At 58.9% G+C, this 24,801-nt stretch overlaps 1 protein-coding gene across 1 annotated transcript in view; it reads right to left on the bottom strand.

The window, feature by feature from the left end:
- Positions 1 to 23,394, bottom strand: part of MYO15A (myosin XVA) — a 50,046-nt gene extending 26,652 nt beyond the window's left edge. The window contains 29 exon segments of the mRNA XM_041772319.1: positions 315 to 410; positions 862 to 992; positions 1,071 to 1,152; positions 1,249 to 1,302; positions 2,035 to 2,119; positions 2,564 to 2,739; positions 3,068 to 3,185; positions 3,481 to 3,605; positions 3,769 to 3,814; positions 3,930 to 4,078; positions 4,828 to 4,905; positions 5,585 to 5,710; positions 6,145 to 6,276; positions 6,659 to 6,754; positions 7,004 to 7,127; positions 7,241 to 7,299; positions 7,769 to 7,882; positions 9,489 to 9,650; positions 10,105 to 10,218; positions 11,172 to 11,235; positions 11,362 to 11,465; positions 11,779 to 11,784; positions 15,273 to 15,363; positions 15,612 to 15,686; positions 16,032 to 16,141; positions 16,963 to 17,026; positions 17,604 to 17,686; positions 19,793 to 20,868; positions 20,871 to 23,394. Coding sequence (XP_041628253.1) covers positions 315 to 410; positions 862 to 992; positions 1,071 to 1,152; positions 1,249 to 1,302; positions 2,035 to 2,119; positions 2,564 to 2,739; positions 3,068 to 3,185; positions 3,481 to 3,605; positions 3,769 to 3,814; positions 3,930 to 4,078; positions 4,828 to 4,905; positions 5,585 to 5,710; positions 6,145 to 6,276; positions 6,659 to 6,754; positions 7,004 to 7,127; positions 7,241 to 7,299; positions 7,769 to 7,882; positions 9,489 to 9,650; positions 10,105 to 10,218; positions 11,172 to 11,235; positions 11,362 to 11,465; positions 11,779 to 11,784; positions 15,273 to 15,363; positions 15,612 to 15,686; positions 16,032 to 16,141; positions 16,963 to 17,026; positions 17,604 to 17,686; positions 19,793 to 20,868; positions 20,871 to 23,394 — 6,264 coding nt within the window.
- Positions 23,395 to 24,801: the final 1,407 nt, after the last annotated feature.

The following is a 24,801-nucleotide window of genomic DNA, read 5'->3' on the forward strand; positions in this document are numbered from 1 at the left end:
TCTGCTCTGCCTCCCCTCCTCAGACTAGGAAGCCCTCGAGGAGGGGACCTGGATCTATTCATGGTGTCCCTGGGAAGCTCCGTGGAGACTCTGGGGGAGCCTCTTTGCCAGGAAGATGGCTGGGAGAAGAAAGTCTCTCAATCCTTAAACCCTAGTCCAGAGAGGAGCCCTGATTCCATGCCCTTCCTCACCCAGAAGTCTTTCCTCCAAAGAAGAAGGCTGGGCTTAATGGTCTGGGTTAGTGGAGGACCCAGGAGGGCAGGTCAAGAGGCTTCACGGCTATAACTTCAAAGGTGGCCTGGGCGGACCCTTACCAACTTGAAGACGCTCACAGCTTCTGCATGGCACTCTACTGGCAGCCGTGTGAGGGGTGTCCTCAGGGGCAGTGTCAGCATCCCAAAGGCAGGTTCCTGCGGGCACAGGGCAGGGGCGTGGGGACAGAGCTGGGATTCCTGGGTACATCTGGATCCACTTCTCTGAGCCAGGTAGGGACATGAGAGCCAGTGAGGTAAGGGCTCCTTTCCCCAGAGTGTGGATGGGGACACTGAAGCCTGAAGAGAGGCAGACACTGGCCCTCAGTTCGCTGGTGGTAGAGGCCACCTGAGCCCCCTGGAGAGTCCCTCTTCCTGGAGAGCCCGAAATGAAAGCAGGGATGAGGTACTTGGCAAATGGCCACTTCTTAAGTCCCTGGGGGCCCTCCATGTCTGTCTGGCCCTCCTCTGGAGCCCCTGGACTCCTTATGACCCGGCAAGTCAAGGGCTCTGGGTATGAGCCCATGCCACAGGGCATGGCCAGGACCCTGCCCCAGGCTGACAACAGTGCCTGCTGACCAGGGCTGCTTGGGCTCATGCCAGCCTTTACCTTAAAGTGGCATCGGACAAACTTGGCCATGGGGTAGTTATTGATATCAAGGGGCAGCGTGACACGGGGCTCGGCCTGGAGTCGGGGAGTCCGCACAGGGGCCACCCGGGGTCCCTGGGCTGCTCTGAGGCCTGTGGAGAGAGGGGGGCATGAGGTGCCAGACTTTGTGCCTGCCCACCCCTTCCCCACACCGCCCCGCACTGACGTACCCGCCACCGCTTGCAGGAGTCCCGCCAACTCAGCGGGCACCTCCAGGTGCCCCACGGCCACCACCTCCCGCTTGCTCAGTTCCTGCGGGGACCATGCAGCATGAGGGGCGGCCCTGCCACAATTCCCACCTGGCGGCCTCCCCTCTGGTCCCTGCTGCCACCCAGAGCCCACACCCACCTCCAGCTCCCGGAGCCGGGCCTCCTCCACCCGCAGCCTCCGCTCTGCCCTCAGCTGCAGGAGAGCAGATGGTCAAGGCGGGGGCAGGAGAACAGTGGGCAGAGGCGACGGCAGGCCCCAGCCGGGCCCCGGGGGCAGCCCGAGCCAACCCACGGGAGGTGGCTGGCAAGAGAAGCAAAGGGGGCAACTGGCCCCCCTACAGGCAGCAAAGAGGGCGCAAAGCTCTGGCCAGAGAAACAGAGAGGCACAGGAGAAAGAGCGAGAAAGAGAGGCAAGAGGCGGAGGAAGTAATACTTCAGGACAGGAAAAGACCCCCAGGAGGATTTCTGTAGTTGCCCAGAGACACGGGGTGGACTCCCCTCCTGTCACGCCACAGAGCCTTCAGTGGAGGCCAGGTGGGTTTTCAAGGCTCTGTGGACTACACTTGTCTTTCTGGGGGTGGGTTTATACAACGGGCCAACACTGGCATTATGGTAAGAGTAAAACCATATCCAGTGCTGCTCAGGCTGACAGATTCCATCACACCCAACTCCTGAAGGCCTCACTATGAACCCAGCACAGGCTAAATCCTCCCCATGCAGCATGTCCCTGAACCCCCACCCCCCAACCCCAGGGCTAGGCAGACAAAGTGAGGGTAGGGAAGGCCAAGTCCTGGCTGGTGAGTGGCAGAGTGGGGATTCGAACCCAAGACTTTCTGAGGCCAACAGTCTCCTCGTGGGGGCTAAGGGCCTCCTCCCTCTCCCTGCTGCCTGGCTCCCCAGAGCAGGGGGAGCAGCAGGTCCGCACCTTGAGGTAATGCCGGTGGTTTATATACGTGTGCACCAGGGACCGGAACTTCACCAGACTCCTCCTCATCTGCTGATACCGCTGCCTAGGGGTGGGGAGTAAAGAAGTGTCTTGGGGGCTGGGGAGGGCAGGGCATAGGATTGCAGAGTGACCAAGGTGCAGAGATGCCCACGCCAGCCGGGCTTGTGTATCACTGCCCATGACTCACTATACAAGCCCCATGAAACTCAGAGAGGGGCAGTGACTCAGCCAAGGTCACACAGCAAATTAAGTGGCAGGTCCTGGAGGAAACTGCCTGGAGTGTGTACATCCCATCAGGTTGTAGTCCCAGGGCTCCCAGAACCAGGATGCAGGCTGGGGCCAGGGGGCAGGTGGGCAGGACATCCAAAAGCAGACAGAGTCCGCACACCCTTCCTGCAGAGAGGTCCCGACACTCAGCTCACACACCTCCGGGACAGGGAGCTTATACCCCAATTCAGGCAAGGCCTCTTCAGAGGCGGTAGCAAGTCCTGCCCTGCGGGGGTTGTACCTGGCCAGGTAGCCCCGGGCCCGGCTCTGCAGCAGGATGATCTTGTGGCGCAGGGAGCGGAACCGCCGCCGGATGAGGAAGCCACGCAGGCAGCGCTGCAGCGTGAGGGCTGCCAGGTGCAGGACACGCTCCCGCATGCTCTCCAGCAGCTGGTGCAGGTGCTCCTTGAGGAACAGCTGAGGAGGGGAGGCGGGCCTTGAGGCATGGAGTGGCTGGCCTCCTCTGGGAGGCCTGGAGATACATAGACCAGACGGGCGGCCTCCTGGACCCGGGGATGGGCTGAGCATGGGGAGGCTGAAGGAGCAGTGATGGGGAGCCAGGCAGGGGGAAGCCCCCGAGCATAGGTCTGGAGTTGGGATGCGCCTTCCACTGACCGCTGACCAAGTCCACTACGCTGGCTTGGGGCCACTGCTCTCTGGCTGGGCCATTTCTCACTCCACAGGCTCCAGTTCTAAAGCTCCTGAAGTCGGGGCTTCCCGGGGCCACACGTGAGGCGGGACTCACCTTGCTGACACCAACGCGGTACATATTTGGCATGACCGTGCACAGGCGGCTCAGCACCGACACACACATGTCCCCACTGGCCGGCAGGTTGTGTTTGAGGGCCACAAGACAGCGGTACCTGTGGTTTCAGTTGAATAAGACAGTTTACTGCCATCTGCTGGAAATTGTGCATAATAACTTAAAATTACTCCTTTGGAATCTGCCCCCTCCCCCAAACACACACAATAAAACTAGGAAAAATAGCGGAATGAGAAGTACATCGCTATGTGACAGCTAGCATAACGATCTCGCACAGCAGACAACTGAGCAACTGTGCATGGCAGGCTCTGTTTTGCCTGGGTTCTGTATTCCTGGGGCCATGGGGGAGCTGGGTATGGAGCTGTGGAGCTCAGGAACCACCCTGACTGACATACCTGTCGATGAACACCTGGAAGGGCAGGCGCACTGGAAAGCCCTCCTTGCGGATTCGCACAGTCTCGAGCACCCCTGAATAGCGTAACTGTGCCATTACCACATCTGGCTCAAAGAGGCCTGGCTCCTGTAAGGAAGGCCCAGAAAAGGAGTTTGCATATGAGCCCAACCACAAATAGTCCCCACAGTGGGCTGGGCAGATGGAAGTCCAGAGAGGTACAGCCACTTGCAAGGTCACACAGCATGGGAAGGAGGATCTGGCTCTCCCAGGGGCCTCAGCCATCACATACCTTCTTGTGGTTGGGCTTCAGGCAGCGTACGAACAAGGGGTTACACCTGCACAGGGGCAGAAGGAAGGCACCCTGAGGCCCCAGAGCAGGAGGTGCTGACCCCTGAGGGTCACAGAGTGGGTCAGAGGGGAGACTGGGTGCCCTCCCACCTACATGCTCACCTCTCCATCTTTTCCACCAAATCCAGGAGCGACTGTTGGAACTTAGCAGCCACTGTGTGTGCCTTGTAGAGCCGAGTGACAGAGCTGCTCTTGCCCAGGCGCTGAGGGGTGGCCTGTGGGGCGTGGCTGGAGAAGAGGTGTGCCACCACCTGAGCAGGGGTGGGCAGCAGGCCAGGGCCATAGTCAAGGCACGAGAGACAGGAAGATGAGTGGGGGGAGAGACAGAAACAAGGAAACAGGTTGGTGGGGTGGGGGTTGGGGACAACAAAAAGAGTTAAAAACAAAGAGTCCAATCTCCAAACCAGAGGGATCAGAAAACTAACCCACTAGACCCCAGCCCTCTCTGCAAGGCTGCTGTCCTCCTGGATCACATGCCTCTCAAGTTGGTGCTCAGCACCTTCCACGAGACCTGTCCCATGGTCGGGCTGGCTTTTTTATTTCAATCTGACCATGCACTTGGCCCTGAGGTGGCCTGTGACGCACATCGTCATGAACTCTGACCACAACCTCAGGAGGGTGCCCATTGGACAGAGAAGAAGGTAGAGGCCCAGAGGATAGGGTGGGTGGCTAAGAACAACAGGGCCATTTGGGAGAACCGCTCAGTGGGGGGATAGGGTGGGCACAGCTAGGTGGCCAGGGCCAGGATGGGCCGGGGTGATCCAGAGGGGCCGGCCAGGGGCATGGCCCTTCAGGGGGCAGGACCAGGAATGGGAGAAAGCCCAGAGCAAGGCCGACTCTGGGTTGGGATCAGGATCACAGCCTGGCTGCAGCCAGGGGGAGCCAGAGGCAGGACCAGATACCTGGGGCACTTCCCCATTTCCTGGACTGAGAAAGGGCCTGATAGCAAGCTGGGCGCTCTGGGGTGGGGACAGAGTGGCAGGAGGCCCAGCTGGCTCACCCGTGTCCGGCTCTGCACAAAGAGATCCAGCACATCCTGGCGCACCTGGTCATGGTTCTTGTCGAGGAACTTGTGCACCTGCCGGGGGGAACAGTAGGGCGGCTTGGGTAGGACCCCACACAGCCTGGAGGCACAGCCTATGCCAGCGTGCTTCAGCCTGCCTGCTCCCAGCCTCCTCCTTCCTCCCTACAGCAGGTCAGGGGCTCCCAGGCCCTGGGGACCCTGGCCCTGCCCCCCTGGGCCTCTACCTCCCTATCTGGACCCTTCCTCCTGCCATAGTCCCCTCCCCTTCCACCCCCATTACCCTCCCAATCCTCCGGGGAGGGGGGCACTAGCTCTAGCTTCACATGACTGTCTGGATCTTGGCCCCATCCTCAGTGGAAGATGCTATCTTGTGTCCTACAGGTGAGAAAAACAAGGCCCAGGTGGGCACAGAAGCTTCGAATCCTGGCCTGAGACACCTCCAGGGCAGGAATGTGTCTGAGATAACTGAGTGACCCCATCACTACTAATAACAGCTACTCTTTAACATCCACCCCAGCCCTAGGCTTCCACACTCACATGAGATGGGCACTACCATGATCCCCATTTCCCAGAGGACAAGATGGGCTCAGAGAGGTAAAGCAATTTGCCCAAGGTCACACAGCTGAGGATCAGCAGGCCCAGGACTAGAAGTGGGAGTGTCTGCAGTCCCCGCTGTGCTTCTGTCTCCAACTGCGGTGGCCCTGGAGGCTAGGTGGGCTATCCTGGGTCTCACCTGGTAGGTGACTTTGCCTGCATAGTGCTTGATGGTGAACTCGGGCAGCGGCATCTTGGGTTTGGAGTAGAGTGGGTTGGCGCCGTGGTGGTAATGGCACTTCTGCAGAAACGTGTGGTCTGTGGCCTGGAGGCAGGCAGGGGTCAGAGGGTGGGCAGGGAACCCCGGCACCCTGCCCCTGGGCTTGTGGCAAATCTAGCAGCCCTGTTTCCTGATAAGCACAGGGGAGGAGCAAGTCACAGCTGCCTCTGACTGCCCACTGCCCTAGGTGGGGAAGTGGACGTCCCTACTTGTGTCTTCCAATCAGAGTTTGAGGTCCAACCTCAAGGTCACCTCCTCCAGGAAGCCTTTTGTGACTTCCCAAGCTGGTACCCCACTCTGGCAGCCCACTGTCCTCTAACCAGCCTCAGTCACCCTGGGTTGCGAACAGCAGGTTGGGTATTCTGAGCTCCTGTCCCCAGGCCAGAGCAGAGAAGAAGGCGGGACCCAGGCCTGATGAGGACATGAGGCTCAGAGATGTTGAGCGAGCAGACCAGGCTCACCCAGCACCAGTGGCTCACCTGGGGAAAGCAGCACTGGTCATCAAGGATGCGCAGAATGCCATAGGGCTTCAGAGAGATGAGGTTGATACACGGCTGATTGTCAGCAAAGGTGATCTCCCGCCAGTCTATCTGTTCCCGGATGTACTCCTCCTGTGGGTGTCAGGGGCTCAGCCTCCTGGCCCTGCCCAGGCCCCATCCACCCTACCTCCCAGGCTGGATCCACATGAAGGGGCCTGGCGGGGGCACCTCTGCTTGCATAGGAAGCTCATTCCGTGGAGGGGCAACATGAACCATCTCTGAGCCTATTCCACCCTCCACCTGGGACAGCCCAGCAGAGGGGGAGAAGGATCCCCCAAGACAGCTTTTCTTGGCTCAGCACCCAGCAGCTTCCCTGTCCAGGGCACGGGCCTTTGAATGTGCTGGTTCCCTCCACTCCACCTGACCACCTCCAATTTGCCTTTAAAGAGCCAGCATTTCCTGTCTGGCTCCAAGGAGACCCACCGGCCAGACAGGAGGGCACGGGAGTACACACCTGCTCCTCCTGGAAGATGATCTTGTTGAAAAGGTACTGAAGGTTCTCGTTTGCATAGTTGATGCACAGCTGCTCGAAGCTGTTGAAGCTCAGGTCCTGCCAGGTGGGTGGTGAGGCTGGGCCTGCTCCCTCCTTGGCCAGCAGCCCAGGTGTCCCCACCCAAGGCTCTGCTCACCGGCCCCAGCCTCCCCGGGCCCTCCCTGCCTTCCATGGCCTCAGGGAGTGCTTGAGAGTGAGTGAAGGAGATGAGAGGCAATCAGGGGCAGATGACAGTGGATGCTGTAGGCAGAGAAGGGGAGAGGAGGCTTTATGTCCCCTGTCCCTCATCCACCCGTACAGCCCTACCTCAAAGCCATAGATATCCAGGATGGCAATGGACAGTGTGTCCTGCCGCGGGGACACCAGTGCGTTGACCCGGGCGATGAGCCAGCTGAAGAGCAGCGCATACAACACCTTGGCGATGGCATCCCTGGGTCAGAGATGGTGCTGGGGCAGGTGGGCACATTGCCAGAGGCAGGGTGGGGGGTGAAGGGTGGGCAGGGCAGGCATCAGGGGCTCAGGCAGGGAGGAGCAAGGCCTCACCTGGCATCCACGGCACTCTCCACGGTCAAGGGGGTGAAGATCTTCTCTCGCATTGTCTCCTAGGGAGGGATGAGGCCCCTGAATGACAGCAGGCTGGCCACCACCTCCAGGAAGCCCCCCAGAGGATTAGGGAGGTTATGGGAAAGGAAAGGAGGTAGAATGATGGTGTGACTGGTCTCAGGCACACAGCTGGCCAGGGCAGAACAGGACCCTCTCATCCCCCCTCTGCCTGGCTATGCTGGCGGGGGCAGGGCTGCTAGTCTAATGGGGGAGACAGAGGCATAAGCAGACAGACCCAGTGAGATCAGCCTTGGAAAGAGACAAAGGGCCAGGGTGTAGGAGCCCAGGGCAGGTAACAGCTCACACTGGGGTCAGGGGTGGCTTCCTGGAGGGTGGGGTGATGCCTGCATTGGGCCTTTAAGCATGAGCAGGTGTGAAAAGGGGAGAACAATCGAGGCGCAAGGAGAAGCCTATGCTGTCCAAGCAGTGGCAGGAGGCTCTGATGGCCCATGGTGCCCAGGGACTCACAGTCACTTTGAATGTGATGGCCTTCTGCAGGCCCTCGGGAGAGATCTGCAGGAGCTCCGCCACAGCCTGGATCTCCCGGGCACTCACCACCGAGGCGGTCTCCTGCGCGTCCGTCTATGTAAACACCAACAGTGGTGTGTTTCAAACTAGATAACTGGGTTTAAAGCTTGTATAAAAAACATAAGCTACAAAAACCAGGAAAATCCTGAGATAGAAGGGGAGTGAAGGGGGCCCTGTGAGATACTCAAACATGTTAGAGTTATAATAATTAAACCCCTGGGGGGAATTAAGCCCTCGGGGGGCCCCTGGGGGGGCTCAGTAGGTTAAGCATCTCTCTTGGGTTCAGGTCATAATCTCAGGGTCCTGGAATCAAGTCCCACATCCTGCTTCTCCCTCTGCCTCTGCCCCTCCCTCTGTCCTTGCCTGCACACACACTCTCTCTCTTACAAATAAATAAATAAAATCTTTTTTTTTAAATTTTTATTTCTTTATGATAGTCACACAGAGAGAGAGAGAGAGAGAGAGGCAGAGACATAGGCAGAGGGAGAGGGAGAAGCAGGCTCCATGCACCAGGAGCCCGACGTGGGATTTGATCCCGGGTCTCCAGGATCGCGCCCTGGGCCAAAGGCAGGCACGAAACCGCTGCGCCACCCAGGGATCCCCAAATAAATAAATAAAATATTTTAAAGAAAACAGTGTGGAGGGCAGCCCAGGTGGCTCAGCAGTTTAGTGCCACCTTCAGCCCAGGGTGTGATCCTGGAGACCCGGGATCAAGTCCCACGTTTGGCTCCCTGCATGGAGCCTGCTTCTCCTTCTGCCTGTGTCTCTACCTCTGTGTGTGTGTGTGTGTGTGTCTCTCATGAATAAATAAAATCTTAAAAACAAAACAAAACAGTGTGGGGATAGAAACACAATACACAGATTAATGAAGCACAATGGGCAATCAGGAATTAGGCAAAAATATGTGTGAGAATTTAGTGCATGAATTTAGTGCATGATTGTATTTCTTGAATTACAGGATTAGCATAACTAAGTAACCATGTGGGAAAAAAGAAATTGGATTCCAACCTCACGTCTTCCTGGGATAAGTGCCTGGTGAGCCAAAGATTAAATGTTAACACACACACACATCATAAAAAGTTCTGAAAAAATTATGGGAGAAAGCTGTTACAATGTTAGAGAAATAACTGTCTCCAAAAGTGATTAAAAGTCTAAAATTTATATAAGAAACGATGCATAAATAAAATGCCTGAAAATCACTCTTAAAATCTACATGGCAAAAAACCAAAACAAAATAGGACAAACCAGCAAGCAAAATACCAAAAAACTTGGATACAAATCAAAATTGAAATGATAAGCTAGAAAACATATTTGCAATTCACATCAGAGACAAAGGGTGGACTTCCTTCACATATATTAAAAGCTCTCATACACGAATAAGAAAAAAAAGAGGAGCAACTCCAATGGTGGCTGGAGGGTCATGGGAGATAACAAATGATACATGCACAGTGTACCCCAAAAAGCAAATATAGATGGCTCCCAAGCTTTTGAGGAGATGACCTGCCTCCTGAGGGTGTCAGGGCCCCATGGGGGGCTATGGGCTCTCTCACCTCATACTTCTCGAAGTAGACATTGCCCAGGTGCAGAATGGAAGCTTTTGAGGAGATGACCTGCCTCCTGAGGGTGTCAGGGCCCCATGGGGGGCTATGGGCTCTCTCACCTCATACTTCTCGAAGTAGACATTGCCCAGGTGCAGAATGGATGCCAGGATGCGGAAGATGCTGTCCTGGTCCTCACCACTGAAGCCCAGCACCTCCATGGCAGCCAGGAGCCGGCGGAAGTCATCCGAGTCACTCTTCCCTGAGATCTCACAGTTCCCGCCCTGGGCAAGGGCAGGCACCAGGGGTCAGGGACCCTGGCCAGGCCCTCCAGCCTTGAGGCCCCAAGCAGGTGGTGCATGCCGGGCCTTGATCAAGTGCTTTACATGCGTTTGCTCGTCTAGTCTTCACAACATCCCTTAAAAGTGGTATTATGCTGTCCCCATTTCACAGAGGAGGAAACTGAGGCTCAAAGGGGGAAATGCCATAACTCCAGGCTGCTTAGCTCTGTTCTAAGCTATAGAGAAATTAAATGAGGTAGCCCCCCACACCCCCCTAGGACCCTAAAGATGCCTGTCACCCTTGTCATGATGAGACACTTTCAATCAAAATCATGGCCCCCAACCCCCATTGCCTTTGCTGGCTATTAGGACACCATGAGTTGATTCTCTCAGCCCACCCAGGGTGATGGGGCAGGGGTGCCAGACCCGGGGGCCCTCGGACGCCTGCACTGCTCACCTGGTTCAGGTAGTAGTAGGTCTCAGCCTCCTGTAGACTGAAGGCTTGTCGCAGCTGGGCAGGCAGCCCAGCCAGCAGCTCATAGAAGATGTGGTAGTTCCTTTCATTTTTGGCCTGTAGGGTGGCAGGGTGGGTGCAGAGAAAGGAGCCACCCACGTAGAAGACCCCCAGACACACACAAGGCCAGGTGTGCTGGCCCATACTGGTACACAAGGGCCCAGAGGTGAGCCCAGGCCCCTGTGAGGACTGAGCTCCCAGCCTGGCACTGGCTGGGGATGGCAGTAGGGAGGCGGCTCAGGTCAGGATTTAATTTTGCTTGGAGGAATAAGAGCAAGGTAGTCTTTCTTCTCTTGTGCACATCGGGCACACACACCTGTGTATGCTGTGTTCACGGTCCAGAGGGGACACACAACACACAGGGCCTCCTGATGGTTTGCTCCACCAGCGTGGCTGAGTGCCAGTGTGTCACAGGCCCTGGTGCAGGCTCTCAAGGCCCAGTGGGGAGCAAGGGAGACAGAAGCCCTCGACCTCACAGAGCCTGCCCGCTGGCTGGGGAGATGAGCACTTAGCAAATCACTGGTCAAAATAAGACATGTCAGATGGAGAACAGTGCTCCGGAGAGAAATAAAGCAGGGAAGGGGCCAGGGAGTTCTGGTGGGGTGGAGAGGGGCGTTGGTTTAAATGTGACAGCCTCCCTGAGCAGGTGACATTTCAGGGAAGACCTGGAGGAGATGAGGGGTTTGGTCATGCAGGTGTATGGGAGAAGAGGTGCTCAGATAGAAGAAATCATAGGTACAAGGGTCCTGAGGAAGGTCATGGCTGGATCATGTGCTTTAGGGACAAGAAAGGGGCAATGTAGCTATAGGGGGTGAGATCACCTGCTCTCTCTCTCTCTCTCTCTCTCTCTCTCTCTCTCACACACACACACACACACACACACACACACACACACACACATCTCTGTTCATCAATTCAACATTTCCCCAGCCCCAGCAGGTGCCAGGCTCTGAGTACCTACCTACCCCCAGCCCATCCCAACACACAGGGCCTGGGAGGGTCTGGCCCACCTGAAACACAATCCTGGATTTCTCGAGCAGGTACTGGGAGGTTATGGCACCAGAAATCACACCCCTGGAGACGGGGAGCACAGTCAGCTTGTGCAGGGTAGGTGGGTGGGGGTAGTGGCTGGTGTGGGCTCTGAGGACATGGGTGGGCCGCAAGACCCCTGGGGGTCCTTCCCTCCACCGTCCCACTCACCCTTCCAGAAAGACCTCCACAAACTTCCCGAAGCGGCTGGAGTTGTCATTCCTGACGGTTTTGGCGTTACCGAAGGATTCCAAGAGGGGTGTTGCCTCCAGGATCTGGACCCCAGAACATGTGGGAATTGTTGTAGGGGCCTGGAGTAGGGAGCACGGCTGGGCTGCCCCTAGGTGTTCCCAGACACAGACCTCCCTGAAGACCCCCTGTGTGAGGGGCCACTGCAGGTGGACTCCCTGTAGAACCCTTGGGTGTCCCCAGTGTCCCCCATTGCCCCTCATGCTCCCCCACATTCAGACCCCTCCCACAGCAGCCCTCAGGCAGGACAGGTCTTTGGATGCCCCTTCCTGCCCATCCTGCCACCACACACACACGTGTGTGCACACACTCAGAGGCACACATGCACACTCCAAGTACCTTTATCTTCAGGAGTGCCCAGGACGGAGGAAGAGGAAGACAGAGGGACAAGAACAGAAGCAGGTCACCCATGGGACTGAACCCCTCTCCCTCCAGGCCACCAGGGGCCTTAGACCACAGAGTAACCACAGACCCCTTGGACCCCTGGGGTGGGCAGGGCGGGGGTTTCCAGGTGAGAGCAAACCCATGAACCCAGCTGTCTGGGCCTGGGGACTGTAGTGTGGCCCTGGGGTGTGGGAGTCTGCGGGGTCTACCTGCCAAAAGGCTCTGGGGATATCATCTTTACCCCATCCCCATGGACCACCAGTGGTCAACCATCTGGGCTCCTGGAAGAGCTTCCTTCCTGATCCTGGCTGTGCTCCTCTGGGGGCGAGGGGTCCTCTGAAAACCTGTGGTAGGTCACATTTCCCCTCACGGCTTCCACGCCACTCAGGCTCTAGCCAAGCCCTTGCTGTGACTCCAAACCCTGCAGAGCCAAGCTCCTGGGTGGCTCTGTCTCCTCTTCTCCCTCCCTTGCTCTGCACTGCACCATGGCCCCCTGACACTTCCCTCAGCACCCAGGCCCTCACCCTCCTTTGGACCAGAAATCCCTCCCTCTGCAGCCCTCAGCACCGCTGGCAAATCCCCTCACTTATTTGTATCCTGTCTCTCCCACTAGAACATCAGCTCCCACAGGCAAGAATCTCTGTCCGTGTACAAACCTCTAGGTCCCCAGCATCTATACCAAACCAGGAGCATCTGCTAAACAGGTGACACAAGGACCTGCATTTTAGGACAGCAGAGCTGCCCAAGGTATAGCTAGTCCTAGCTCCCATTTATTAGGCACCTACCGGGTGCCAGACCCTTTGCTCTAATTATATGGTTGTTAACCATCCTGCGAGGTAGGTACTGATGCACCCATTTTACAGATCAGAGAAAGGCTTGGAAAGGCCAGGTAAGGTGCCCGGGGACTCCAGAGTCCTACGAATGAGATCACAACGCTGTGACAAGCATGCGTGTCACTGTGTACACAGTGTTTTCGGGCTGTCATTTCCTCCGGATAAATTCTCAGAAAAGGAGCAGAGAACGCCCACTCTCTGCAGAAGTGTGACTTTGGGGAAGGGGCCAGTTCCCTTCACCTGCTCACTCTCATGGTCCCATTTAGTCCAGAAAATACCGTGTCCATTGCACAAAGGAGTAGACCACGGCCCAGACGAGAGCAGGAGCCAACGAGAGCTGAACTGGGGCTCTCAGACAAGAGCTGAACTGGGGCTCTTCAGTGAATTGGGGTCTGCCTGGATTTTGGCTTATATTACTTCCTATTCTGGAATCCTCCTGAGGGCATTGAGTGGGAGGCAGCTGCTCCTCTGTTCCTAGTGTCCGGCCAGGGGCTGGGGAGAGGACTGCTGGGCTGGACCCCATGTGGTCCTGTGGGGCCCTCTACTCAACCCGCAGGTGGGGCGATAGCCTGTAGTTTGGGCTGGGCGGCACCCAGTCACTCTCCACCCCAGGCAACGCCTGTTGCATTCTCAGCCCAGAGGCAGAGCCTGTGGCCTGGGCCTCAGCCAGTTGAGGCACAGCTCGGTCCAGCTAGAATTACGGCCAAATCTAGTCCAGCAAGAGGGAACCCTGAGACTTTCACTGGCACGTTGGGAAGTCTGGGTGGTACACTGTTAACACTGTCTTGCTGATCCAGGTTGAGAATGATGCCTGTAGATGGGGACAGTGGAGCCAAACCAAGGGACATTGTTTAAGACCCTGGATCCAGCCATGCCTGAAGCCGACACTAGGAAAGGACCGTCAGATTACATGAGCAGGGCAGAACAGCAGCTAGGAAATGGACCCAGGTTATCTCAGCTGGCATCTACGGAATGCCTGGCACAGAAACTCCCAGACCCAGCTACATTCTCCCTGATCCCTGCCAAGACAGCTCTCTGCCTTGAGCTTCAGATCTCAGCTCACACACACACACACACACACACACACACACACACACACACACTTGGGGACATCAGGTAAGTCATCTCCCTTCCCAGACCCCAGTGTCCCAGTCCGTATATGGACACAGATGAACCTGCCTCCCAGGGCTGCAGTGCAGCCCTAACGTGACAACATAACTAAAACACCTAGCGTGTAGGAGGTACTCAGTGCACACCTTTCCCTGCCTACTAGCCAGTCCTTGCAGAAGTCTAAACAGAGGGGTTCTGAAACCCTGCCTGGAGCAAAGGGAGGGCCCCAGAGGACCAGGCTGGCATAAGAGGGGCAGCAGACCGAGGCAGGCATCAGAGGGGCCTGGGGGAAGGGACCCCTCTGGACTACCAAGTCTGGGCAGACCCAGTTCCCACTAAGGGTCACGCAGCCCCCACCTGATGTCCCTGGATCACCTGCCCAGACTGCCACTGGCTGGGACACTGGCCCATTGCCGATCTTCATGGCCTGCGGCGGGAAGTCTGAGAGTTCGGTTCTGGAGACTGAGCTGAGGGGCCTTCACCTCCAGACTCACCTTCTCTGAGCTCCAGGCACATGGGTGTATCCACCACCTTCCCATCATTTCCGTGGACGCCCAGCAGACTCCTCAGGGTACCTGTCTTTCCTCCACGGCCCTGCCTACACAACTAATGACAGCTCCACCCCATCTCTCACACCCCAGTACAGGTCCCTCAGCAAGTCATTGGCTGACCTTTTAAACTGCACCTGGGTCTAGCTGTGCTCACCATCTTCATCAGTACCTCCTGGCCCAAGCCACTGTCTTCCCACACTTGGACTCCATGATGCCACTTTGCCATCCCTTGTGCACACTAGACCTCCTTGTACCCCAGGGCCTTTGCACTTGCTCTTCCCTCTGCCTGTCTGCTCTTCTTCCAGGTGTCTTCAGGGCCCACTCCCTCACCTTCTCAGTAGAGTCTTCATAGACCACCATGCTGCAAATTACAATCCCCCCAAACTCCCCACCCTCCTCCTTGCTTTTTTCTCCCTCTGCAACTTCCCACCTCTTCACATAGACATAATTTACTTGTGTATTTTTTCCTTCTCTTTCCTCTACTATAATGAAATTCCCATGAGAGTGGGAATGTTGTATTGCTGCCACCTGCCTCCCCATCACCTAGCCCGGGCCTGGCAAACAGTATGTCCCTGGAAAAGCTTTATTGAGGGTCTCACATTCTCAGGTTCCAAACCTGAGAAGATGTGGCCCTCTCCACAATGCTCCAATCCTGCACTCCCCCGGCCCCATGTCCTCAGTGCCCCAGCATCTACTACGGCCCACCAAGAAGGTAAGGCCAGGTAGGAGAAATGGAGTGACTCCCATGCCCATGGGGCTTCCACTCTGGCCAGGCAGGTGTGCCCTGGGTGGGGAGGGGGGTGGCAGAAAGAGCCAGAGTCCCAGGAGCCCTCACAGTACAACCCTGGCCTCGGCTTCCCCATCCTCCAACTGGGGCCGAGGAGCCTGTCTCTAGGGGAGCACTAAGCTTGGAAGTCCTGGGGAATCAGACAGACCATGCAACGGACAGACTCACCTGCTGCGTGATGCCTCGTTTCTGGTTCATGGCGGCCAGGTAGCGCAGGATCAACTTGGTAGACTCAGTTTTTCCAGAGCCACTCTCTCCGCTGACGGTGCAAAGGAGCAGAGTGAGCATCAACCAGTTCACTGCCTCTTCTGGGCTACCCCTACCCCTACCCTTCTCCTCCTATGACACAAGAGGTCATGGCGGGCTGGCCCAGATATGCCAAGCGATTTTTTCCCAGGTCCCACAGCAGGTCTGGCCTGATGCAGACCTGTCATCTGAGATTCCTCCCATACATTCCCCCAGCCCCCACCCTGCCCCATGCACACAAAGGTCCCCAGCCTAACCCACCTGATAATTATGCACTGATTCTGTTTGGCATCAAGCATTTTGGCGAAAGCAAGATTTGCAATTGCAAAGAGGTGCCTGGAGAGACAGGCCACAGGTATCACTGGGACAGGGCTCCACCTCTCAAACCCCTGAAGGGTCAGGTAGGAAAGCATCTCTGTCCACCCTGGCAGCCAATTCTGCTCCACCCTCCACCCTGGGGAAATGCTCCCTGCCCCCATTCTGGTCAGAGCCACCATGGCCAACAATGTGGAGAGGACTGTGGCCAGACTGGGGGAGAAACCAACTGGGCCCAACAGGTGGGCTGCCAGCCACTAGCTGCCCCTACCCTTGGCTTAGGGGCAGGCAGGGACTCGCCTGGCTCAGGCAGAGGGACCCAGGAGACCCGAGGAGAACCCCATACCCAACCCCAGAGACACTCACGGGGGATTTTCTCCCAGGGCCCGCCCATTGTACTGCTGCACCTGCTCTGGCCCATAGATTCCAAACATTCGGTACGGGTTCATCGACACCAGGATGCTGCCGATGTAGGTCTGCTGGGCAGGCAGGGGCTTCAGAGCCTATGCCTTCTCGTGGCCCTCCTCCCCAGCTTCCAGGAGCCTGGAGCCCCTTTTCCATGGAGTCAGGTGTCTGGCTGTCCAGCCTCTGTATTTGCCCCAGGGGCCCTCTCATAAGCTTGATGGGGGATCTACTCTGGTTGAGAAATGTCAGGCACTGGACCAGGCTGAGGCTGGGAGGCAGCTAAAGTGAGCAAAACCCCACAGCCACAAATCTGCAAAGGTGGCTATGTCAGCTATCATGAACTTCATTTATGCATAGTCAGGGCCAGGTTCCAGAAGGTTCTGCCTTGAAGTGAGGTCAAACCTCCACTGCCTGGAGTGGGGAGGGAGTTGGGAGCCCGGGGCATTCTGAGGTGGCTAGAGCCCTTGTGGCCAGCCCTCCCTCCTGCTCTGTGGTTCTGGGCCTCTGGCCCTCTGGCCCACTGTTGTGGGGCCAGCAGCCCCCTTCCATCTCTCCGGCCCCCTTCCACCTCTCTTCCTGGGATCCAGGCCTATGGATTCCAGGTCTCTGGAAGCTTTATCCACTAGGTTCCCAGTAAGCGGTCACACTTCTGAGTTTCCTGTCTCCAGATGTGTCTCTGGCATCCACTGTTCTAAGACTCTATGTTTCAGGACTTTGGATTTTAGAACCCTGGGCTCTAGCATGTTATACTCCAATGATAGAAACCCCAGAGTTCAAACCAGAAGCCACACATCTGGAGCTCAGCAGGAGAAATCTGTGCTTCCCACTGTGGCCCCAAGAGGCAGCTACCTTTCTGATTTGAGCTCAGGGCAGAGCCAGCCCCATGACTTACATAGATGAGGTTCCGTTCAAATCTGGTCTTGAGGTTAGACAGCACAGTGGTCTCTTGGAGGTCTCTGGGAGGGCAGGAAGAGGGGAAATATCAGGGCCCCCCTCAGTCCAGGGCTTTGGTCAAAAAGGCCTGGGTTCAAGTCCTGTGTCTGAAACCAACCAACTGTGAGACCTTGGGAAAGTTCCTTCTGTTCTGTGCCTCAGTTTCTCCATGTATATGATAGTCATCGTCCCCACCTCACTGAGTGCGGGATGCTCTTGGGAAGCAGACGTGAGGGCCAAGTCACTGTGACTGGGAGATGATATTGACCAACATAACCCGGACATTTTGGGCATTCCACAGTAACTGCCACCCACCCCCATCTTGCAGATGAGAAACTGAGGCACAGAGTGTCAAAGTCTTTCAGCCAGTAAGTGGTGAGGCTGGGATTTGAACTCAGGCCCATCTGAGTTCACAGCTCAGACACAAACACTCTGGCTTTGTGATGCTGCATGGCTCCCACTTCACGGATGAGGAAATAGAAGCATTGGAAACATGCCAGGAGGTGAGAGTCACCCCAAGCAGGAGGACAAGCTTCGGCCAGAAGTGTGCAACCCTGTGATGACCCCCTGCTGAGCCCCCCACCCCCCCCCTCCACTCACTCCAGCTGCGTCATGTCCTCCACACCATCCTCCCGGCACTGCTCGTGGAACCGTGTGGTGGGCAGGTTGCGGATGGAGTGCATCTACGAGAGAGAGTCTGTGGTTGGCCTGGTTGGAGGGCATCCATGCGCGGCCACCTGTCTTAGACATGCCTGGGACCTGCTCCTGTTGGGGAAGAAGGATCCCCAAGGCCAAGGCCAGGTTGGGTCCTGCAGCCTCCCTGCTGTGGAATACCGAGCCCCACAGAACCCGCATACAACCCTTACTCCTGGGAGCACATGCCTGCCCTCTGCCCATGCATTTTCTGCAGCAGGTGCTCCCATGTGCTCTCAAGTGTCCTGACCTGGGGGTGAGAACACGCACGTGCCCACGTGTGCACACACACACACACACACACATACATACTATTCCCTCTGCCCAGAAGTGCTCCCAACTTCATGTTCTCCAACACTGATACCCTTTCCCCAGATGGACCCCAAATGTTTGCTTATGTGACAACCTGGTAAACATCCATGTCCTGGTGGATGGGGCCTCGAGGAAGGTGGACACTGAAACTCTCCCATTCAGCACCAGGCCCCTGCACTCAGGGCAAACATGCAGACCCCTACACTCAGACCCAAATGCAAAGGCATTTGCAGCTAATGCGACTCCCACACACCCCTAGTCTTGCAAATTGCCTATGGACACGCATGCAGGCATGGGATGCCTGGCTAGAGGCATACATGCATAGGTACATGCTCTCAATGTCCATTTGATACATTCTCATGTGCGTAGAGAGCTGAGTCTATCTCAACCACACCTGGGGGGCTCAAGACAAAAGTCCTGATGCCACCTGCTGCCACCGTGCCCATCTATGTGCACATTCTTGACACCAATAATGCCACATTTGCTCAGACCCTGGCATAGACACATTACACATACATGCTTCCCTTATTTGGCCACGGTACACCTAAGAACACATCCCAGGCACAAAGGCCTGCATGTGACCCGCATGACCGCAAGCACATGTGTGCATCCTGCCTTTCCAGCCTCTCAGATCCAGCCTGCATCCTTCTCGGAGCAGGTAAGGAAAGGGGACACCAGGAGGGAGCCCTGCATGCTGCATGCCTGTCACCGGCTGCTAAGTAGGGCACAGCAAGTATCACCCTTGAGGCCCTGGCCTCCCGCCCACCCGTCTGGCCATGTGCGCCAGTGGCCACAAACCCTGAATAATTCAGCCACTCACGTATTCCAGGGTGAGGAGGGCCCAGGCATCCTTGCCCCTCACCCCTGGGCGCCCCGCGCCCCGCTCCCACAATGCTGCAGCCCACACAGCACGGGGCACCCGGCGCCGGGGCCAGGGCCCCCCCAGCAGCCAGGCTGCCCCGGTCGCCATTGCCGGGCCGGCTAGCCACCCGCTCCCCGGGGCATCGTCTGCAGAGGCTGAGAAACACCCACCACCCCTGCATGCCCCGCCTACCCCAGGCGTCCCGGGGGAGTCTCCGGTGACCACCCCCCTCCACTGAGGGCCACCCAGCATCAGGCTCGCATTCCGCCATGAACGTGGTAGCCAGGCACGAGCTTGGCACCCTTCAGACAAGCCACCTGCCCTGCACTACACAGGGGGCCCAGACAGGCTTCTAACTCAGCCCCTGATCCACCGTGTGACCTTCTAGGCCTCAGTTTCCTCACCATGCAATGAGGATGCTACAAGTTTGGTTCCTGAGCCCCTCATCCTTGGACAGTTCAGAATCCTGCAGCCCAGGGAACTGCCCGCAAGCAGCAACTCAGGAGAGGAACTCCATCCTGGGGGAGGGTCAGTAGGTGGCAAGAGAAACAGTATGGATGTGGATGTGGGGATGGGACAGGGTGGACAGCCAAGCCCTGAGGTCTTGTATTCAGACAAAATCTGTGAGGGGCTGCTGGGGACAGACGTGCCATCCAGACTAACCCAGAACTTAGGCTGCCCAGAGCACAGGCTAGGACAAGATCCCTTTCCTAAAGTGACAAGGAGAAGTTTCCAGAGTCTCTGTACTGTGCCTGCTCTGTACTGGCATCTCCTGGGGAGCCCAAAGGCTGTTCTCCTCAGATTACAGATGGGAAGACTGAGGCACAAGCAGGCAGCGCCTCACCAGGGTCGTGAGGCTGTTTCTTGCCTCCGCTTCCAGGACAGAACCCCCAAGCTCTCCCTCTGACCTATGCCCTCATACCTTGTTCCACCAGCTTTTGGGGCCAACTTCTTCCCAGGGGCCCCCATGAGGCAGGCAATTGCCTCCAGGGCCCAGGCGGCAGGACTGGGGGCGGGTGAGCAGTGGTGGCCAGGGTCGGTGGGCCTCCGCTTGCAGCCAGAAACAAGACCAGAGCAAACTCCAGGCTCTTGGCTTGGGCCTGGGCTCTGGGTCCTGGGTAACCTGGACAGGAGGCTGCAGGGCGGCAGGACGAACTCGCTGGAAAGCACTGAGTTTTTGCACCTGTGGCATGACCACAGCAAAACGCCCAGGGCCTGCTTGGCGCCGCTCACCCGCCTTGGGCAGGGGCCCTGGGGGCCCAGTAGGTGCCAAGGGGTCTGGGGCGCTGGGCAGTGTCCCCCAGCGGCGCCATGGTGGCCACGTGGCTCTCCTCTTTTCACAGGCGGCCAGTGGGTAGGAGAGGCTGAGCCTTAGCGCCTTCCGCTGTGGCGGGGAGTCTTTGGGAGGTGTCGGGGTTGAGGGCTCCGGCTCTGCTGGTGGTTGAAGGCCCTCCAGAGTGGCCTCTTCTTCTGGCTTCTCAGGGATCGAGCTGGCTGATTTTACCAACTGTCCAGGCCCTGGATCGTGGTGTCTAACCAGGAAGACATCAGTCAAGTCTGAGGCTGGGTCCTCAGGTTGGGAAGCCGGGGCCGGCACAGGGCCCACATACTGGAGGAAGGGGTTTTCCGGTACAGGGGGTGGCCTGGAAAAGCCACGGTGGCTGCCTGCACCTCCTGGCCAGGGCGAGGGGGGTCGCTGGGTGGGAGGCACATCCACATCCCAGCTGGGGGCCAGTGGGGGCACCATCCAGGGTGTCTCTGAGTCCTCGGGCTCCCTCTGGCTCTCCTGGGGCTCAGGGGCCGCTACTGCCCCCACAGGCCAGGACCCAGCCCCAGGAGGCCGATGAAAGGGCTGGCGCACCCGCGGCTTCACAGCCCTGGTGGGCGGCTCACTTCGGCGGCGCCATGTGTGCGGGAGGCGCGAGGGCAGGTTGAGTGATCGGAATCGGGAGCCGTGGCCCAACAGAGGAGGCGGCGAGGGTGGCCGCGGGAGCCCAGCACCGGTGAGCGGGGTGGGCCCAGGCGCCCAGAGATGCGGCGCGGAGACTGGGGCTCCCGGAGCGAGTGGGGCCGGCGGGGCGGGGGCGAGAAGGGAGGCTGGAAGGGTCGGGTGCGCAGGGATGGCTGAGGGGACGGTCCCCCCATGGGTGAGCGGTAGCCCAGGCCAGGCAGGCTCCTCAGGGAGGGCTGGGGCGAGGGCCGCGGGGGCCAGAGGACGCCAAAGGCTGCAGGTCGCTGGTGGGACCCTCTGAAGGAGGGCCGGCGGCCGGGGAAGGCCAGCAGGTTGGGGGGCGCCTGCGGGGCCACAGGAGGGGGCTCCACGAAGCCCCACCAGCTGGCAGAGGGCGTGAGGGGCACGTGAGCTGGGGCGGCCCAGGGCGGCGGGTGCCTGCGGACAGAGCCGTAGGGCGACACGGGCCGGGGCAGGCCGGATAGGGTCGGAGCAAAGGGTGGGGCAGGCGGGGTCCCGGGGCCGGCGCTGGGGGGCCGCCGGGTGGCCGGCGGGGGGAGGAGCGCGCTCCAGTGGGAGGGTGGCCGGGGCGCAGGCGGAGGTGCAGGTGCAGGTGCGGGCGCGGGCGCGGGCGAGGGCGGCCGGTGGGAGTTGTTGTTGTTGCGCGTCCGCGCCCCGGCCCTCCGGAGCACGATGGGCGTGCTGGGCCGCTCGGGGTCCATGCCCGCCAGCTTGTAGCCGAAGCGCTTGTAGGCCGCCTCCCGGACCGCGGGGCCTCCCAGCCGCGCCTTCTGGCTGCTCCTGAGACGCGGGATGGGCTTTTTTTCCGACAGCGTCTTTTTGAGGAACCTGGCCAGGGAGGTGGCCGGGCGAGGCGGGGGGCGGCCGAACTCAGGGCCGAAGCCCAGGCCCCGGTGGGCGCCGAAGGCCGACAGGGCGCGCTGCAGGTTGCGCTGGCGCGGGGTGAGGAAGCCCCAAAAGGGGTGCGCGTAGGGCCCCGAGGGCCCGGGGGGCATCTCCTCCTCGTCCTCGTCCTCGTCCGCGTCCCCCAAGGGCAGAGGGATGTCCAGGGAGGGCGGCAGGGACACGTCCAGCTTCTCCTTCCCGAACAGCTTCACCTGGGGCCGCGGGAAGAGGCGGAACCTGCGGATGAGGGAGAGCTTGGACCTGGCAGGCTTGTCCATGCCCTGCTGCTCGAAGAAGGCGGCGCTGGGCAGGCGGAAGGAGGTGCTCTGCCGCTCGCCACCCGCCTCCTCCGGCTCCTCCAGCTCCGCGATGTCATCCATGGGGTGGGCGTACGGGTTGTGGGGCGACAGGATGGGCGGCGGCACCCACGGGTACCCGGGGGCCGGCTCCTCTGCGTAAAGGTAGGGCACCTCTGGAGCGTAGATGGCCTGGTCGCCGCCACCATAGATGCCCTCGGCGTAGGGGATGCCGTAGGGGGCGCCAAAGGGCACCCCTTGGGGGTCCAAGTAGGGCGCGTCGTACGGCAGGTCGTAGGGCGGGTATGGCGCCTCATAAGGTAGGTAGGGGTCCAGGTAGGAGCCGCGAGGGTACAGATCGCCCTGGTAGCCGTCGTAGTAGCTGTAGGGGGACGCGTACCCCGCCGGGGGCGCGTACGGGGGCTCATAATCGTCGTAACCGTAGCCGTAGGGGTAGGCAGGGTGGTAGGGGCCGCTGTAATAGTCCGGGTGGTAGTACTCGTAGGGGTCCCCGGGCGGGTACCCGTGGGGGTGGTCTCCGTAGGGCGGCCAGGCGGGGCCGTAGGGGCCGTAGGGGCCGTAGCCCACGTAGGGCTCCTGCTCCTCCTCGTACTGGTAGAGCGACTGGCGGTCGTACAGGTCGTCGCCCTCGCGGTGGTAGTCATAGTACTCGCCCAGGTCCTGGAAGCCCTCGAGCCCGTACAGCGACCTGCGGGAGCCCGAGGGCCGGAACGGGGCCTCGTCCTCGAAGGGCAGGAAGCCCACGGGCTCGCCCGACGCGTAGATGCTGCGGCTGCGCGGGAACCTGCGGAGGCGGCCCCCGTGCCGCAGGATCTCGGCGCCCGACGGGAAGGGCAGCTTGCGGGAGCCCACGCGGGAGTCCCCGCGGTTGAGCCAGGCGTCCAGCGTGGCCTGCTCGCTGCCGGACTCCTCGGCCTTTTTGAGGAGGAATTTCTTGGTGAGCCAGTTGATGGCCGTGGACGCCTTGCTGAGCGACTGTGCGCGCGGCCGCAGGCGGCCGTAGCCGCGCCGGCCCGGGAAGCGGATGACCATGAAGGACGGCTTCTTGCCCTTCATCGCCCGCTTCTTCTTGCCCACGCGCATTTGCGTCATGAGCTTGGACGTAGACTTGAGCACGGTGCGCGCCTTCTTCTTGCGCTTGGTCTTCTGTGGGCCAGTGTGCAGGCCCCAGAAGAAGGCCGAGGCGCTCCGGAACTGGCCCTTCTTGGAGATCTTGGGCGTGCGGTCCCGGAAGCCCATGAACAGCCGCGACGTTCCCTTCAGGCTCCGTTTGGGCTTCTCCGGCTCCGGCGCCTTCTTCCCCTTTTTCCCTTTCTTGGCTTTCTTCTCATCCTCTTCCTCCTTTGCCATGGTGGCTGCCTGCACCCCGCCGGGCTACAGCCCGGTCACAAGCTTTTGGACTTGGAGACAAGGGGACACGCCGAGTCTCCTGCCCGCTGCTGGACGTGCAGCCTCCTCCGGCTGGGAGCAACCAGGACTGGTCTGGGTGGCCTGGGGAGGGACAGCCAAGCTTCTTCTGGCTGTGACCAGAATCCGGGAGGGTGGATCCATAATTCATCTCCTCCAGAGCCGCCTTGGGTTTCACCCGAGCACTGCTGGAAAGTGCCCGGGTGTTGTTTACTGGGGAGCAGAGGAGGCCAGCCCCAGGCCTGTCCTGGGGGTGAACATCTTGGACTTAGCATTGCCGTGAGGACCACTGTGCTGATGGGTCAAACCCACCCTGTGCCTCAGCCGCCTCAGCCCACCAAAGTGAATGCTTGGGTCACTGCTACTTCAACAGAGGGAGACTCCAAGCCCCAGAATGGGGAAGCCACCTGTTGGAAACTACCTAGCACATGTGTGCTGGCTGGGCCAGAGGGGAGCCACATCTCCTGAGCCAGGGTGGGATGTTCAAAGCCCCCCCCAGGTACCTTGGAGGGGAACCTTGGACCCACCAGGGCCTGGGCAAGGGAGGAGGGAAGTGGGCAGAGCAGGTGTCCAGGGCTGCGGTCAGTGTAATCAGAGCTGGCTACCTCTCTGGAACATGAATAATGCATTGGGGAGAACCGGGCCACCAGCTCAGAAGGCAGGACAAGGTGGGGGCATCTTAGTGGAACTCCAGCAGGGCCTTGTAAAGCCCTCATGCTAGGGGGCCAGGGTAGCAGAAACGGAGGGTAAATCAGTCCTGGCTCTGACTCCTAGCTCTGCCAATGACTGGCTATGTGGCCTCAGAAAATCCCTTTATCCTCTCTGGGCCTCAGTTTCCTCATCTGTCGGATGGGAGTGATAAGCCATGCCCTGTTTCCTTTGTGGGGAAGCAAGACTTGATAGAGCTGCTGGGTAGTGTAAGTGGCTGGAGATGCCACACGTGTGGCTTGTGTCTTGGGATGCTTACCCAGCCCTGGCCTCTCCTCCCAGTTTCTGCCCTTACTGAGAAGGCAGTGTTCACATGGCCCCTGCCTTGTCTGGGTGCAGCTGACTGCTCCACAATGGACCTTTGACCCAAGGCCAGGCATCCACTGTCTGGCCAGTGACCAGTCCACTTTTGAGACTCAGCACCATAAGTGGTAGGGGCTGTTGCTTGTTGGAGTGGATGTGTGTGGGTGTTGGGGGATGTGAACTCAGAGGCAGCAGCTCTGGGACCCGAGGCCTCAGGTCCTCTTACCCTCTCTGCCCAGAGATCAAGGATCAGGACATACAGGACTCAGAATGGCTGAAGACAGATCTTCAGTTCATGTTGGGTGAAGGCAGGGGCTTAAGTGAGCTGACCTCAGAGCC

Source organism: Vulpes lagopus, chromosome 10 (genome assembly GCF_018345385.1).
Source record: "Vulpes lagopus strain Blue_001 chromosome 10, ASM1834538v1, whole genome shotgun sequence".
Lineage (NCBI taxonomy): Eukaryota > Metazoa > Chordata > Mammalia > Carnivora > Canidae > Vulpes > Vulpes lagopus.